The sequence below is a fragment of the Eptesicus fuscus genome, chromosome 2, assembly GCF_027574615.1.
Source record: "Eptesicus fuscus isolate TK198812 chromosome 2, DD_ASM_mEF_20220401, whole genome shotgun sequence".
NCBI classification, from domain to species: Eukaryota; Metazoa; Chordata; class Mammalia; order Chiroptera; family Vespertilionidae; genus Eptesicus; species Eptesicus fuscus.
The window spans coordinates 1291729-1309857 of record NC_072474.1 but is presented as its reverse complement, the minus strand read 5'-3'; the positions used below and the strand labels follow the sequence as shown (position 1 = coordinate 1309857).

The window sequence follows — 18129 nt, the reverse complement described above, 5'->3', positions numbered from 1 at the left end:
TCTCCTTCAATCCCAACACTAGGCCACCCAGTTTAGACATGATGAAACGGAAGCACAGAGAGGCAGAATGATTTGCCCAAGCTCACACAGCCAGAAAGATACTGGACTGTCCTGAGCTCTAGGATTCCTTCAAGGTGGCCCCTGCCCAGGCCACAGCCGGCCCCTACTCATACTTTGCCACCCTCAGGCTTGCTCAGGTAGCAGGCAGTTGATTCACCACCAGCTTTATCCTCACTCGCTTTGACTCCCTTTTCTTTGTGTCTCCCAGTTTTAAAGGGAACTCCTTAAATATTGTTTAAAAATATCTCCCTTGATAGAAAAAAGTCTCCTTAATGCCCCCCATCCTACAAAGCCCTTAGCCCTGTCTTCTTCCTGCCTTAATGGGTCTCTGCTTTCAGTCCCCCCTCCCACCTGGGCCGGAGGCTCTCCCCCTCCTCCAGAACCACTGGCCAAGGGCACCAGTCACCTCTTGCTGTCCAAGCCAGAGATGGCAGTCTCCTTGGAGAGTGCCTCGGTGGGAAGTAGGAGTGTGGGGATCAGACACAGGTTTGAAACCTGTCTCCATCCCCCATCTCCCCACCACTCAGTAGCTGTGTGGTCTGAAGCCAATTGTTTAACCTCTCTGAAACTCAGTCTCTTCCTCGGTGAGGATAACGTTTTTAGAGGGTTGCTGTGAGTTTTGAATATGATATTGCAGATGTTTGTGTAAGAACTCTCCTGGAGTGCTCCCCCATTTTTTACTGGTGATACAAATGGCCTCAGAGGACACTTGACCTGGTCGATGCCACCATCCTTGAGGCCTCCCCTTCCATCTTGCCATGGGCCAAGCTCCTGATTTCCCTCTCAGCTCCTTTGCCAGCAGGTCTTCCTGGGCCCCGACCCAGGATTGGAGTCCCCTTGTTGGCCTCAGGCGCATCCCTCCTGGCACATGCAGGCTCCAGGCGGCCCCTCATCCTGGGCTCAGTGCCCACCTCTGCGCAGACACGTGGCGGCCGTGTTGGGTAGGATCTGTGGAGCTGGTCTCCACACCAGACTCTGCGTGGATCTGTGGCTGGAAGCTGGGGGCGGAGCCCCAGGCAGGAGTGTGGTAGGAAGTTGCCATGGGAGCTGTGAATGTGTACAAGGCTGCCGAGAAGGGGGGAAAGGTCTGCTGGGGCCACCGCTGGGCACACTGAGGTGATGACAAGTTCAGAGCAGGCAGGACGACGTGAGTTTCAGAAGAAGAGTTTCGGAAAGGAAGGACTGGTCAACCAAGTTCAAGGGAGATGCCCTTGGCCTTGGCTGTGGAGCTGAGGTGGAGCTAGAGACTTCACAGTGGAGGTCCTGAGGGGCTGCCTGGCAGGACAGGGGTGCGCAGGGAGGACGGAGGCAGAGGGTCAGGTTCGAGGCCTCAGCCCATGGCCTCAGCCCATGGCCTCAATCCTCTGAGGCCCCGGAGAGAAGATTACCCTGCAAATTCCCTCGAGCTGACTTTCCAAATCCCCAGCAGTGCTTCTGTCACAGTGAAGGTGAAAGCCACGTACACAGGGCCCTGCCCCACCCCACCCGTCCTCCCAGAAGCTCCACACTGCCCTGCTGCTCCTTGGCTTTAAGGCTGGGTCACCCTTCTCCAGGCTCACCCTGAGGCGAGCCCGGTCTGCTGAGGACGGTGGCCCCTCCAGAACAACATGGCTTTCTGCTCCCTCCTGGGCAGGGGGTGGGGGTGGGAGTGGGGGAGGGGTGGGGAGCAGGGAGAGGAAAGGCTATTCCCTGAGGATTGCGCTCTGATCTCCTCAGGAACCCTGACAACAGCAGCATCCATTGTTCGTTATCCTATAGGAAGTACCAAGCACGGAAATGCTCCTTACTTAGTGTCCCTTCCTACATACAAGAAGGTACTTTTGTCACCCCTTTTCCAGATGAGGAACCTGGAGCTCAGAAGGTTAAATCACTTGCTCAGGGACACATGGCTGTCCTGTGAGGGAGCAGAGATTTGAACTCGGGTCTGTTTCTGCTCTCTCCACCCTCCCTCCAGGCTCCGTGCTTGGTCCAAGGAGGGAGACGCCTCCTTCTGCCTCCTCCCCTCGGAAGCATCACTGGGCTCAGGCTGGGAAGCCTAGGTCTTGGGCCAGCTGAGGGGCCAGCACGGAGGCCAAGTCAGGAAAAGAAGGTGCGGCCGCCTAAGAGCCTGTAGCCAGGCCCGGGGGCTGTGTCCTCATCTCGCCCTGCGGGCCTGGCTCTGCCTTCTCCTCTTCTGCTGCCTGGCAGGCCTGAAGGTGACCCTCCTCGTTGCGCCGCAGGCCTCCCGCCTCCAAGCTAGCTTCAGAGCCTCCGGTGGACCCACTCCCTTGTGTGTGGGCGCTGCCTCCAAGCTGTGGTCCAGGGAGGCCAGGACCCTGGAATCCTGTGTCCTCGGCAGTCCCTTAACAAGAGATTGGGGGAGAAGCGGGGGGGGGGGGGGGGGGTGGAGAGAGCTGGACCTACCCAAGGAGCACAGGGCCACACACAGCCACACACACTTGTGCGGAAAGCCTCTGGCACCTCAAAAAGAGTCAAGTCCTGGAGGCACCGGATGGCAAACAGCTGGAGAGCATCGGGCACTGGCAGCTGCGGGCGGGGTGGCGGCAGGGCGGACCGGCCCTGGGCGCCGTGGTAATGCTGCAGGTGTGGCCGGTGGCTCCCCTGTGGAGACAGTAAAGGTTAAGAGGATCACCAGCTTCACCAGCGCTGCCCTGGGAGAGGAATCCTCAGAACCCAGACCCCCTGCTGTGAGAGGACGTTGGGGCAGCTCCTGAGTCAGACAGAGGGAACAGAGCAGGCAAGAGGGCAAAGAGGAGAGGTGGGAGAGAGACAAAGACAGAGGGAGGTCGCCAGGGCCAGGGAAAGGGAGAATTAGATAGAAGAGAGCCAGGGGCACCAGCAGAGGGGCAGAGTAGAGAGGGAGGTGGAGGCTGATCGGCTCAGTGTCCCAGGAAGCCTCCCTCCGGCAGGAAGGTGGAGGCTGCCCTGGGACCTTCCAGAACTTGGACAGCAGCTCCCTCCAGCTTCCACACGGCTGCAGCTGCCCCGACAGCTGTGGCTGCCTCCAGGAAGGAGTCTCCAGGCCGATGGGGCCTGGGGGAGGAGCAGACAGGTATGGCTTTCCTGGAGGCAAGGGCTCGGCCCTTGGGGAGCGAAGTTTGCACCATGAAAGGAGCCAGAGTGACTCGTGCCCAGCCCACAGGCTGTGAGCAGGTGTGAGGGAACCTGCAGGCGAACCCAGATCCCAGAAGCCTGGGGTCAGCGGAGCCAGGTCCGGACAATGAGCTGATAGGAAGGAGAGAAGAGAGAGCGTGCCCTTTAGGGTTTGTTGGCGAGATCCCAGTGGTGCTGTCAGAATGCTTTGTGGGCTAGAGGAGCCGGAGCCCCCTGCCCAGAGGGCTGGCAGGTGGGATGTGGGGCTGGCAGGTGGGATGTGGGGCAGGCAGGTGGGATGTGGGGCTGGCAGGTGGGATGTGGGGCAGGCAGGTGGGATGTGGGGCTGGCAGGTGGATGTGGGGCTGGCAGGTGGGATGTGGGGCAGGCAGGTGGGATGTGGGGCAGGCAGGTGGGATGTGGGGCAGGCAGGTGGATGTGGGGCTGGCAGGTGGGATGTGGGGCTGGCAGGTGGGATGTGGGGCTGGCAGGTGGGATGTGGGGCAGGCAGGTGGGATGTGGGCAGGCAGGTGGGATGTGGGGCAGGCAGGTGGGATGTGGGGCAGGCAGGTGGGATGTGGGCAGGCAGGTGGGATGTGGGGCTGGCAGGTGGGATGTGGGGCTGGCAGGTGGGATGTGGGGCAGGCAGGTGGGATGTGGGGCAGGCAGGTGGGATGTGGGGCAGGCAGGTGGGATGTGGGGCAGGCAGGTGGGATGTGGGGCAGGCAGGTGGGATGTGGGGCTGGCAGGTGGGATGTGGGGCAGGCAGGTGGGATGTGGGGCTGGCAGGTGGGATGTGGGGCAGGCAGGTGGGATGTGGGGCAGGCAGGTGGGATGTGGGGCAGGCAGGTGGGATGTGGGGCTGGCAGGTGGGATGTGGGGCAGGCAGTATTCGCCAGCTGGAAACGGGCCACAGGCGGCGGGGAGAGGGCAGGAGTGGGGTGGGTGCGGTGGGCTGGGGGCGTGTGTAATAGGGGAGATACTTCTCAAAATGGGAACTGGAATGAGGGGTAGAGAGGGGTCCCTGAAGAGGTGGGAGGGGTGTGTGCTCACCCAGCACCTGCCCCTGCCCTCAGGCGTGGGCCCCCCGCTCCAGTGCCGTGTGTGTGGAGACAGCAGCAGCGGGAAGCACTACGGCATCTATGCTTGCAATGGCTGCAGTGGCTTCTTCAAGAGGAGCGTTAGACGGAGGCTCATCTACAGGTGAGGGCGGGCTGGACCCCTGCCCGGAGAGCCCTGCTCCTAAGGTCCCTGCGAGCGGGAGGAGAGTGCAGGAAGGAAGTGTCCAAAGCCCCCGGTCCAGCACCTGAGCAGGATGCTGACCCCGGGGCTCCCCCTGCCTCAGGTGCCAGGTGGGGGCAGGGGTGTGCCCAGTGGACAAGGCCCACCGGAACCAGTGCCAGGCCTGCCGGCTGAAGAAGTGCTTGCAGGAGGGCATGAACCAGGATGGTGAGTGGGAGGGCCAGCGGAGCGGTGTGACAGGAGCTGGGCACGTGGCTGGTGGGTGTCCTAACCTTCCTGCCTCCCCAGCTGTGCAGCATGAGCGCCAGCCGCGAAGCACAGCGCAGATCCGCCTGGACAGGGTGGAAGCAGGCAGGGAGGCCCGGCTGGAGCCCCTGGTGGCTTCCCTGGCCCCCACAGGGCCCAGCCCACGGGGCCCCACACCTATTTCTGCAGCCAGAGCCCTGGGGCCTGGGGCCGTCACACCTCCAGGGCATCACCAGTTCATGGCCAGCTTTATAATGGCCGAAACCCATGCTAAGCTGGAGCCAGAGGATGGTAAGCGGGAGGATGGCCTATATCCCCACACCCGGGCCCCGAGCACTCCTTCCTCCTGCTGAGGAGCAGTGGCTTATGTCACAGCTCCCTCCTCCAACAGCTGATGAGAACATCGATGTCACCAGCAATGACCCCGAGTTTCCCGCGTCCCCACATTCCTCCTCCTCACCCTGTGGTGTGGACAGCATCCATGAGACGTCCGCCCGCCTGCTCTTCATGGCTGTCAAGTGGGCCAAGAGCCTGCCTGTGTTCTCCAACCTGCCCTTCCGAGATCAGGTATACTCATCGGGTGGCCCCAGGAGTCCGCCAGCTGGGGACACATACCTCTCTGTGCAGGTGATGATTGGAGGTGCATGTGGCTTGGGGAGGTGACGGCTGGGGATGCACATGCCTGTGAGGCAGGGGTGGTCAGGGGCACAGTCTCAGGTCCGTGACTGTTGGGGTGGCTCACCTCTCTGGGTAGAGACTGTGGCTGGGTGAGCACCTGGGGGACCGTGATGGCCAGGGGCACACAGGAACCAGGGATTTGAAGGCAATACCATGCCCCCTGGTCTGCTCTCCTCCTAGACAAACCTCAGGTCCTACAGGCACTGTCACAGGGTAGTCTGCACACCCTGACCAACGTGAGCACAGAGGGGATGTCCGGAGACTGGGGAGAAGCATGGGCTCCCTTGAAGCACAAAGGCCTCTGATTTCAGGGCTTGAGCTTCAGCCCAACCAAGACGCTCCCTGGACTTCTCGTGGGCAAGCAGACCCACCTGTCATGATAAACCTGAGGGGCACACTGAGGGTCTAAGCCCTGAGCCAGGGTTTAAGCCAGAACCCAGGCTGCGTCTCCCAAGTTCACTCAGTGCAGGGTGCTCGTGGGCCGTGTCCCCAAAGCTACCTTCCCACAGCTCCAAGCTTCCCACCATGTTCCAGGTGTGGCTCTGGATGGAACCCAGGCAGCCGGGCCCCTGGATGAGTCAGGAGTTGCTCCTGCTCCTCCCGAAGGCACGGGGCTGCAGGCTGGGGCTGAGAGGCTGTCTCAGCCAGCACAGGCCCTCCCTCTCCGAGCACAGGTGATCCTGCTGGAAGAGGCCTGGAGCGAACTCTTCCTCCTTGGAGCCATCCAGTGGTCTCTGCCTCTGGACAGCTGCCCACTGCTAGCCGCACCCGAGGCCTCAGCTGCTGGCGGCTCCCAGGGCCGGACGGCGCTGGCCAGTGCGGAGACGCGCTTCCTGCAGGAAACCATCTCCCGGTTCCGGGGGTTGGCCGTGGACCGCACGGAGTTCGCCTGCTTGAAGGCCCTGGTGCTCTTCAAACCAGGTAGCTGGTCTCTGTCCAACCAGAGAAGTGGTTGGGAATGAAGAATGGGAATTCCAGTGACTTCCTTCTGGCTCTCACTTTCCCCTCTATCAACCCACCTAGACCCAGATGTTTGCAGACTTCCTCCCGGGGGGCAGGGGGAGAGAGTGCAGGCGGGGCACACCCTCCCTGGGCCCTGGCTGCCTGTGAGGGGCAGGGCCGGCGGGAGAGGAGCTCACTGCCGCTGCTCCTCTCCAGAAACGCGGGGCCTGAAGGATCCTGAGCATGTGGAGGCCCTGCAGGACCAGTCCCAAGTGATGCTGAGCCAGCACAGCAAGGCCCACCACCCCAGCCAGCCCGTGAGGTGACCTGAGCACATGCCTCCCTGCACATCTACCCCTCGCCTCTTCACCCCCTGCCCATCTGTCTGGCTCCACCTCAGGGCTGCACTACTTAGACAGGTCAAGGGTCTCAGTTCAGCATATCCCACGTGTACTGCGTGCCAGGCACAGTCCCAGGCCCCGAGAGTGGGAACCAAAATGTGTGTAAGACAAAGTGCAGCCTCCCGCCTCCCAGGGAAGCCCGGCAGTGACTACACTGAAGACGAGACCTGGTCAGGCATTGGGGTTGTACGGATATGAAGGAGGCAGAGACCCAGTGAGGGTGGGTGTATGGCAGAACTGGCAGGGGCTCGGTGGAGGCAAGGCTAGGTTTGGAAGGAAGGCTAGCGCCTAAAAGGAGAAATCATAATTTACCAAGGGAGAGAGACAAACTCGGCTGTGCTCTTATGACAAGAGCCCTGTTTGGAAGGTGAAACAGATTGCTGCCAGTGAGGAGGAGGCAGATGAGGCTAGAACAGTACTCTGGGGCCAGCCTGTTCAGGACTTTGGATGCCAGCCAAGGCCATATCTGATTTGGTGCAGACTAACGTGGCAGCGAATGCAGAGGATGCTGCTGCCATCATCCAGGGAAGTCATGGAGTCTGCTCCTTGGGAGTGGAAAGGAGATGGCAGATGAGAGAGCCTCTAGAAGCTGGAATGGGTCAGACCTGGCACTTGGGTGACGTAAGGGAAGAGGAGCTATGTGAGAAGCGGTAGTCATGAAAGAGAAAGGAAAGTCAGGAGGCAAAGATGGCTTTGAGGCAGCATACGGTCTGATGCAGGTATGGAAGGACGTCTCCGGGGGATGTTCTTGTGTAAGCCATGTGCTTGGACAACAGCCTGGCCCGGCTGGGTTTGGGGGACAGTAGCTGCAGGCTGAGAGTGTGTGAATGGGTCGGGGGGGGAGGGGGGGGGGCGGGGCGCCCAGCCTGTCCCAGCACCAAAGGATACCGCACGGTTGGAGCACTTGGCCTCCAGGAATCTATTGGCTATTTTAGACCACATTATCTGCATGCTCTTAGGGCTCCCAGCAGTTCTCTCTGAAGAAGTAAGCTAGCATGGACACCCTGGAATCAACCCTAATCTGAAAAATGGTCGCAAGAAGAGGTCATTTCCCTTGGAGAAGAGTCCCAGTGTCCCGGGCCTCGCACATTGCACAGAAAGGTGTCCGCAGCTGTGTGCACGGCCGCCTAAGGGTGACCATCACACAGACAGCAGAGGCCTCCCGGGCCAAGTTTCTGTTGGAATCAGCTTCCAGAAATGTCTGGGCATACTGGTTTTGTATCAAATTTCAAAATTCTGGTTAAGATTTCCTATGTCATGTCTATGGCAGTTCAGTGTAACGACAGGCAGACCTGAGTGTTGAGAGTGAGTTCTCTGAGAGCGCCGGCTGGCACAGAGACCACACTGCAGTGTTTAAAAACGGCAACACCCGGGAAGAAATACAATTCCCATCACAGCCCAGCACCCACACTGACACTGAAACCAAGTCCACCAAATCCTGCCTGCCCCTCACTCTGTGTAATTGACTCTGACACTTGTTCTCGTTTTCTGTAAAGACTGGTTGTGACCCGCTGGTGCAGGGGTGGGGAGCGTCCGGCCCGAGGGCCATATGAGGCCTGCAAACTCATCTGGTCTGGCCTTGCCAAGGCGTTAGGGGTGAGTCAATTAAATTTTCGACCAAACATAGCAGGCTGATGTTTAAGTGGATAATTCCGTATGGCCTGGGAATGATGTGATAAACATCCCAGTGGCCCTCCCCACCCCTGCAGTAGTGGCTCCATTGACCCTCCTTGGATCAGAAACACAGACGAGGGGAAGGCACAGGGAGGGTGTGGCTGCTCTGTGCCACTCAGTCGCACTCACAGGAGAAAGCAAGCCCTGGGGCTGGCAAACAAGTTCTTAGATGACTGGGAGGTGGGGGAGGCTTCCCATGGGCTCCTCGGAGGAAGCTGAGCAGGGAGCAGCCGCACTTTGGAGCGGCTTCTTCACGTTAGTATTGACCCCAGCTGTCAGGCCTCCGACCCAAGGAAGGCGACCCCCCCCGCCCCCCCGGCCCCATCTGTCTCTTGGGGCTTCACCATCCACCTTCTCGGCACTGAGGACACTCACTTGTAGTTCTTATTTAAAACTACAATTACTTGTTTTCTGGAGGAGTATCTCAGCCACAAAAATTATGATTCTACTTCAGAACATTTTCACTAATGTGTTACTCTATCATCCTGGGTGGCTTACAGAGGGGAACTTTATTCTTTTCAAATGTGTATAGTATTAATTATCACAGTAATTGTATATATTATTAACATAAAGAACTTCTTTATAATCTTTACACATAATAAACCATTTTCATCCCACTCCTCAACTAAACATATTGTAAAGGGTCCACGTGGGTCAGGGGTAGGTGGCAACAACTCTCTAGGGAGTGGGACCTTTCCTCAAAATTCCTCCCTCCTCACCCTGGGCTCCTCCCCTTTCCTCCCCTCTGCCTTTCCTGGGGCAGTGCCCCCAGGTCTTGTGCTCAGACGCTGATAATCAAACTGACCTGTCCTCTCTCCTGTTCAGGTTTGGGAAGTTGCTCCTGCTCCTCCCGTCTTTAAGGTTTATCACTTCCGAACGTGTTGAGCTCCTCTTTTTCCGAAAGACCATAGGGAATACCCCCATGGAGAAGCTCCTCTGTGATATGTTCAAAAAGTAACGGAGGCAGAAGTAAAACGGGTAAAGCCACCTTGGAAAACAATCTACTGAAGTTCAACATTCGCCTGCCCTGTGACTCAGGAATTCCACCTGTGCCTCGCAGAACTGTCCACCAATAAATTATAGTATAACCACATAGTGAGTAGCAGCTTTATTCATAATAGCCCAAACTGTACATCAACAGTAGAATTAATAAATTATAGTATAACCATATAGTGAGTAGAAAACAAATAAGAATGAACCACCCATACATGTGACAACATGGATAAATTTCAGACATAAAAGTTGAACAAGAGAAGTGAGGCACAAGTTCCATTACACACAGTTCCAGAACAGGCAAGACTAACAGGTGGTGATAGACGTTGGAAGAGTTGGAGCTGGGATGATTGGGAAGGGGCCCGTGGAAGCCTTCTGGTGTGTATGAGATGTTCTTCATTTTGGTCGGAGGTGGTTTCACAAGTTTGTTCATTCATAAAAATTATTTAAGCCGTGCACATTACTGTTTTATGTTCGATCTCAATAAAGAAGTGAAAACACAAAAGCAGAAAACGAATGTGCCAGAGCCCTCCCTGTGAGGGCCTGACTGAGGAAGGGGCACAGGGGCCAGAGATCCACTTGGTTTTCACTCCGAGTCAGCGTCTATGAATTCAAGCTTCTCTCCAGATGGCATCTCACCATCCTATGGCTTCTCTCGATCTTCCTCCTTATTCCTCCTCATCCCTCCATAGGCAAAGGTGAGCACCATCCATCTCATAGGCAGGCACTTTTTGTGAAGGGGAATCTCCATCACTTCTTAATTCCTTATGAAAGATGAAGCAGAGACAAACCTCACATCATTTTCAAAGAGACCCAGAAGACCTAGAAAATAATAATAATGAAAAGTTAACATAGCCCTGGCCAGTGTAGCTCCGTTGATTGGGCATCATACCATGCACCAAAAGGTTGCTGGTTCGATTCCTGGTTAGGGCATATGCCCAGGTTGCGGCCCCAATCCCATGTAGGGGTGTGCAGGAGGCAGCTGATTGATGTTTCTCTCTTTTTTCCCTCTCCTTCTTTCTATAAAAATTTCTATAAAATATTTTTTAAAATACTAAATCTAACATATCAGGCACTTTCTATACTAGGCAGTGAGGTGGGCACTGATTGCATTGTTATTGAATCCTCACATGAACTCTGGGGGAGGGACCAATCATCCCCATATATAAATGAAACAACTTGAGGCTTAGAGAAGACTCAACTCTTGTGACTACTTAGCTCTGCTCATCTCTGGCACTGCCTCCTCCCCATGCCCCTTTTACGCCTGGAATCCACCGAACAGTCATTGCATTTTTTGTCTTCAAAGAAGAAATGCTTGAAATGGAAAAGGAAAAGATCCTGTGAGGAATCTGTGAAACCCTTGGGGTTCCCTGCCCTTTAGCCTGTGTACAAATTCTAGCCGACAGAGAGATCCTGCCTTGATGGAGGAAGAATGGTTCAGAAGACTCTTCTTTGGAAATGACAATAGCTAGATTGGTGCCCAGAGATGAAAAAGCATGGCAAATCCTGTCCAGCTTGAGCCCCTTCTAGCTAAGCACTCCAATTAGTTGAGACTCTTTATCTTCCAAAAGCATAAGACTTGCCTCAGTTATTTGGCTCATTTAATGTCTATGCCACAGTGCTACCCAATTCCCTATCAAAAGTTTTATCCATAAGGTTTAAAGACCTATTTTAGGAAGCCTAAGCAAAGGAACTTTGGCAAGAAACAGAGTTAAAATATGACCAGATGTGCACATATATTCTACACTCTCCCCTTTTCATTGCAAAGACAACCTGCTGAAGTTCGCAGGCAGTGTCTACATTGGGAGATTGCTTGGGATCTCCAGGAGGAAGTCTTGGAGGACTAGAGGAAGTCCATAAGCTGGATTGTCTGCGGTCAACCTGGCATCAATACCACCCCCTTCTAGTCTTTTGTTCATTGCAGAGGTTCCAAAGAACTACATTTCCCATGATCCCTTCCTCCATGGGTTGCTGAAGGAAGAAGGGCACTCACATGGGACTTGGAAGGTAAGCACAAACTATTATTCTTCGGAGGCAGTTGCAGCTGGATGTGTGGGAAAATAGAGATTTCCAGAGGCCTTCTTTAGGATTGCAGTGGCTTTCAGGCAAACTCCTGCAAACTTTTGACCTTTTGGCTGAGATCTTTACCTTCTGCAGGAGCTTCTCTGACCTTGGTCTCTCCAGTTCTTCCAATGTGGATCTTAAGCCCCTAATTACTGTATCAAGTCCTTTTCACCTGGAATATTTGGAGTGGCTTCTGTTTCCCTAACCATGCAGCTCTCAGTACAGCCCAGCATCTATTCAACCTTTGGCTCTAAATTGGCCCCACTGGAATTCGGATGGGTAACAATACCTCTTCATTGCATCCATGGCCTTGCTGGGAGGGGATACTGTGAAAGGCTCTGTGCCCTCAATGCCAGAACTGTCTGTGGTTATGAAGTGTACAGGCAGTCCCTGTGGCCTCTCTGAGCCGCTCGTTTCAGCTGCAGTTTCCGGTTGGTGAGGCACTTCTCCCCCGCCCTTAAGGCAGTATTTAAAGGTAGAAAGGGCAAAGACTCACAGGTGCCAAGAAGCACCCTTCAAATTAATAAATGCAGCTTGGTCGTGGAACCTGGATATCATGGATGACCGGTCTCCCCCTGGTGGGCCTCCCTGGTCTCCCCCCCGGAATGCAAGCTCCACAGGGCAGGGCGTGCTGCTTTGTTCACCAGTGCAGCCCAAGCAGACCCGTGGGCTCGGTATTTGCTGAAAAAGTGGACGAATGGCAACACGAGGCCCGAATGTCTAAAGATTAAATATCGCATGTGTCTTATCTCCTTTCATGGTTCTGTCCCTGGCTCTGTGACACTGTGCTGCTACCCACTATGGAAGGAACAATTTTTCTTAAATCAGAGTGCTTTTCTCTTTATAACTTGTATCTCCCTGCACCTTCATGCTCTCATCTTCATAATCGGAAAGATTTGTTGTAAATTCAGTAGTCACAGGGACAAGTTTTACAAATGGCATTTCTAGGTCTTATTTGGCCGACGGAAGAAATTTAGAAACAATTCACTGTATCATTATAATTTCTATGTAATTTAATGCAAAAATGTAAATAAAAACTTTAAAAGAAATCTTAAGAGTTTAAAAACTGAATATAGTGTTAGAGGAAAATTAACTTTTTTTTTTTTTTTTCCATTTCACCCGAGACTTGGTTTGGCATTGGGAAATCCTGATCTCACACAATGCTCTTATCCAATAACTAAGGGCTGGCTACCTTTTGTTAGGTGCTGGGAATCTGAGTCAACAAGACAGTGAGTCACGTTTCTGCCTTGAGAAGCTTACCTCTAAGTTTCTGATGCCACGAATACTGGGAGCTGTTGAGAACACAAGACATCCAACCTGGTTTAAGGGGGAAGAAGAAATTTCCTAGTAGAGTTGTGCTTTACACTGAGACCTGAGGAGTTATCCAGAGAAGGAAACCTGGGCAAGATAGGAAAACTAACGTCCAGAAAGGGCAAATGACTTTTCCCAAATTCATGCAATATAGTGGCAGAACAAGCTTGACAAACTAGAACTGAACTATTGAGCCCTCTATTAGCAGATACTGCTACTTATTCATGGCCTTTTTGGTGAGGATCCTAAATGTAGGCTCACTGCCTGCTCTACCCAGCGGTCTCGACAGCTAGCAGCTAGCCCCTATTACAGAAAGCGACAGCTCGCATCTCACCTTTACTTGAATTCAGCTGAGTTCCAACAAGTACCACTTCTGCACTTTGTCAGTTGTGGGCTTGCTCAGTCCTTTCCTTACAAAAAAGAAAAATCACTTTAACAAAAATCATTGTTCCCTGGGACCAAGAAGGAGCGAGTTGGGGTGGGAGCCAGGATGGTCAGAAAACAAACCACACACATTGCTGCTTAGGAAGCTTTGTTCTTTAATGAGCCGCCGGAGTGATGGGTTCATCAGGCTGCCTTTGTGCAGCCACACAGCACAGATTTTGAGTGACACAAACTGGACTCTATACAGATGATATCTTGCTCCCCCCCCCCCCCCAAAAAAAAAACCCAACAAAACAAAAGGAAATTACAAAGTGCCTGGTGATTGTATTAGGAATATAATCAGTTCCATGGGTGAGATAAATCATTCTTCTTATAGAATTATTCTGTTTAACAGTAAAATATATTTCACAGGATATGTCCTTTTACAATACGTAGTCTTTTAAAAATTTACACTCAGCATACTTATAAATTATTTAAACCCATTAAAATAATATAATAATACTAATCTGTAGTACACACCTTTCCCCTAGTTAAATACAATTATATGATTCAAAAGGTGCAACTTTTATATGACCTAAGAGGACTGATAAATAGGTATTAAGTATGGATGGATAGCAAGGTGATAGGCCCCTTGGTGGGGCTTTTTTTTTAAGTTTCAACCAAGGGACCACAAAACCTAATAGATCCATGTCCACACTCATCATTTTGCTGTTACTGTTTAACACCAAATCAAACGTGGGAATGGTTCCAGAAAAAAAGTGGTTAAAAGTATTTTAGGGGCATAGAAAAGACAAAGGACTCCCACAAATACCGAGGAATTTTACAACCAAGGTTAGCATGGTGTTGGGAAACAGGGCTGGGGAGTTTCTGGTATCAAAAAATTATGGGTGACATAATGCATTTGTCAACACAGAATGATGCATGCCCCATATCCAGATCCCCATCAAGGGAAAAAGAGGAGAGAGGATGAGGGAAGCTGCTTGGACCGGGTTTCTCTTTAAAATTAACTCCGCTTTGAACACATCCTGAGAATACTTTCTTCTCTCTGGCTTACCAAAGTGCTTGTGAAATGTACACATTCATTAGTTATAACTTTAAAAACACCAAGGCCCACAGGCACTGAGGGGGCCTGCAGCACTTGACTGGACTTCTTTTCAGCAGGTTTCTGGGACCCTTTGTCTCCTACAGAGAAAAACCCTCTCCTGATAGAACAGAGAAGTCTCTTCTAACCTCCCAGCAGAGGTTACTGGAGAGCTGCAGCTGGTTTCTGAGGAGTGAGAAGGCAGGGCTCTGGTGTCCCATTCCCTGACCTGGGCCCCTTGCCTCTGCACGGCTCCCACCGGGAAGGCATACCTCCCTTCATGTTTTCAGAGCCCAGAGTGGGAAAAGAATTAAAGTGGCAGGAAGTACAAAGTGCATGACAAACTAAGCAGACCACCTCCCTGAACCTTTCCTGTATTTGCTGTTATAGTCATTTGCTTCACTCTGTGGCATCCAATGTGATCCAAATTGGGCTTTTCTGCTGCTATCACATTTTTCATGATAAGGGATGTGTTGGTTTTAATGGGGAGAATCAAAATCCAGGCTTTGTTTGGGGCCAGGAATGTGTGATAGAACAGAATGCTCTTCAATCTGGAGTATGGACTCCAAATATGGGGCCATCCCGTTGCTGCCATGCAGGCATTTTCTTTGAGGCATTTGAGATCAAAGTAAACACGCAAAGCAACAGGAAATACAGATGTGGCACATGTTAAGGTTAAATACCTTAATCATAAGTGGTTGCAATGCATACAGCATCACTTTGTGGTGACTTAACTTAAACCAGGGAGAGAACCAGTTAAGGACAAATGGAAGGAGACAGAGCAGTTGGTTCCGGCAGTTTTTGAGAGTTACGGCATCATCTCTGTATCAGGCTCACAGCACCTATCATCCCATGAGAACAGCAGCTGTCCTTCCTTCAGAGGGAGGGTCCCACACTTGCTCTGCATTCTTGCAATTGTGTGGCCCTCTCCTCCCCACCACCCTCCATTCTGGCAGCTTGTTAAATGACTAGAAACCCACAAATCTAGCAACTGAAAAGCAATATTTTTTATTTAACTTTATCCAAATTCAGGTTTCAAGTCCCTGAGAAAAATTATAAAGTCTCTTAACATCCATTGTCAAGTTCCTATAAAATGTCCTATATGAGTTGTTTTTTAATTGCCAAAACTTATTTTGCAAAAACAATAATAACAAAAATTTAGAAGGAGAACATATGCCAAGATGTGTTCTGCAGGCCATTCCCCTGGGCCACAGGAAACTATCCAATAAGGGTGCTCTCTCCTTCTGTATGGTATTGACCAATGCCTGGCAAGTGAAGAGCAGCAGTCATGCCCAGCAGAACGCGACTCTCCCAAGAACACCGACACAGACCTGCAGTCTGGCAGCGGCGCCAAGGCAGCAGCCATCCCACTTTCACACAACCATGCTGGGATGAATTAGTTTTCCTCTGGTAGATTTTCCGAAATTCAGATTTTTAAAGGCTTTACATTTCTCACTCCTCAGGACAGCCTGGACAGGTGGCAGATGTTTGTGGGGTATAAAATGGAACATTTATTCACTAACCACCATCATTCTGGAGATTTATAAAGATCCCTTTTCCTAACTCATTTTGGAACCCAAACCAGGGAAAGGGAAGACTCCTGCTGCCTTTAGCTGCCACTCGGAATGATGTTCCAAGTCTCATCTCTGGAGTTCGACAACCACCACTTAGGCAGTGGCATGAGGTTCAGTGTCATGTAACAGGAGAGACTCTGCCTTAACATGTCTTAATAGTTCCGTAACTTCAAATTCAAGAAGCATTTAAAGGAAGAATAACCAAAATTCAGGTTACAGTGCATGTGGTAATTAGACAAGATCCATTTAGTAACTTTAAAAATAAACATTTTCACATATTTATCTCAAGAAAGGGAAGCATGTTTCATTTCTCATATATTATATAAATAGCAGAAATAGATCTCGAATCCCACGGATGCTAAGCTTAAAATGCTATTGTAACTCAGGTGTATGGAGACACCTAGTGGTGAAGATGGTTTGACTTGTGACTTGTCCTTCAGTCCAGGGATGTGTGGCTCTCACCTCCCCGTCCAACCATCCCCAATCTCAGGAAGAAATTCCATGGAAGGAGGGAAGCATAAGGTGAAAAAGAAATATGCATACTATACATATATATTTACAGTAAACTTCAGTAACCAAAATATTAACAAAAGTAGCTTCAAGTAGTCCTTGATTTTTAAAAAAGTCTATTTAATACTGATGGTCTGAGGAAAAAATAAAAGTTAGATGGGTCATCTGAAAAAGTTCTCTCTTATTTTTTGGCAGCTTTCTGTAACACTTATCCATGTAGTATTGTGTTGTGAATGTTTTGAGGGAATTGATTAAATGGTCGTTTGTCTTTGAGTTCCAGGTTGAAATCTACCAGCAGATGAACATGTGATCTTCAGTTCAATCAACACAGAGAAAAGCATGGATGGATTAGGGTGAAACCCTCATGTTTAGTGTTCACCATATCTCTGGGTCATTTAAGAAAATTAGAGGAACCTGATCCTAGGACCAGAGAATATGGGAACAATATGGCTACTGAAACTTCAGCCCATGCAATATATTTGGCAGGAACTAACTAGAAGTTAAACCAGCATTGATTATTATTACATCAATCATCATCAAAAAAACAAAACTTGTACTCTCTTCTTCATTGTGTAACCAGAGGTCTGAGACATGCTCTGATGGCTTAATGGAAACAATTGCCTTTTCACGTTTCCCAGAATATAACATGAAGTGTTTTTTAAGAAAATCTTAAAATAGAGGGCTTAACTTTTTTTTTTATAAATCCTTGGGGGGGAAAACGTATATTCTACCCCAGCTCCTAACTATTCCCAAAATAAACTCAAAAGCTTTTGCTTACATGGTTAAGAAAGATTTACATGTTTTCTTCAAAGGCCAGAAATCAATGCGCCGCCCTCAGGCCCACAATGTGCTCACCAGTTCCACACCCACCTCTGGAAAGGGAAAAGAGGATGGAAGAGGCAGGTCCAAAGACCTCCACGACTGACCCAAACCCCCAAGCCCTAGCCAGGTGGCTTCGTTAGTGGAGCCTCCGGTCAAATACTGCAGCCAAGACACAGCTGGCACCATGCAGGCAGGCTTCGCCGAGGCCTCCACCTCCACAGGAGGCCTAGGACTGCGGCACACCGGGTCCTGGTGGTACTCTTGGGCAAGAGGCAGGTCCTCACTCAGAACGGACTATTGTGGACGAGGCAATGAGAAGAGGCCTAAAGATGAGATGTGTTTACCACTCTGCAGCTAGGAAGAAACACATCTGCTAGTTCAAACCATAAACTCATTATTTCCAAAGAGAGCTGGCTGTTGGGTGGAGCTGCAGTCTGGGTCCACAATCTTCCTGTGGCCAGACCCCACTGTCCCCTCTGGGGTCTCTTTGGTTTTCTGAGGTGAGTTTTTCACATTCTTTAATTTTTGTTTGCCCTTTTCGGGGTTGAAGGTTCCTCTGCTGATGAACTGAGGTCTGTCTTCTAGGGATTTGGTCTGGCCCAACGGTCCCTCCATTTCTAGGGCCTCACCAGCTGAGGCAGCTCGGTAGAATGGAGATTTGGAATAAATCTGAAATCGTTTTCTGGTCCCATGAGAAGAGACTGAAGAGTCCACTGAATCCAAAGAGTCGTGCTGCTTTTTTAGCTGCTTTCTCAACTTGCTAGAAGGTTCAGACTTGCCAGCTGCTCTCAGGGAGCTCAGGGCCAAGCTTCTCTCTAATCCAGAGAAGAGACCACAGCTGTAAATGACAGTTCCCTCTAAAGCATATCATTACATAACGAACAGGCGTCACTATACACACGTGAAATGAGGTGGGCTAGATTTGGAGGGGCCAGGCTGACCTACTTTGTGCACACACATAGCTCAAAAAGAGCTCACCATCCATTTCTACATACACCATTTTAGAATCAACTCCAACGAAGTCTGGAATTTGACTAGGCCATTAGGAGACGCC

At 51.4% G+C, this 18129-nt stretch overlaps 2 protein-coding genes across 2 annotated transcripts in view; one reads left to right on the top strand and one right to left on the bottom strand.

Moving 5' to 3' along the window:
- Positions 1-1100: 1100 nt before the first annotated feature.
- On the top strand, positions 1101-9294 carry NR2E3 (nuclear receptor subfamily 2 group E member 3). Its single transcript, XM_008151389.3, is given in 10 exon segments — positions 1101-1145; positions 2970-3011; positions 3013-3112; positions 4230-4356; positions 4499-4602; positions 4684-4932; positions 5033-5208; positions 5994-6240; positions 6478-6583; positions 9162-9294. Coding segments are annotated over 10 exon segments (1329 nt in total).
- Positions 9295-13230: 3936 nt separating this feature from the next.
- Positions 13231-18129, bottom strand: part of MYO9A (myosin IXA) — a 321663-nt gene continuing 316764 nt past the window's right edge. The window contains exon 42 of the mRNA XM_008151369.3: positions 13231-17890. Within this exon, the coding sequence (XP_008149591.2) occupies positions 17454-17890 (437 nt within the window). The 3' untranslated portion in view covers positions 13231-17453. The remainder of the gene's footprint in view (positions 17891-18129) is intronic.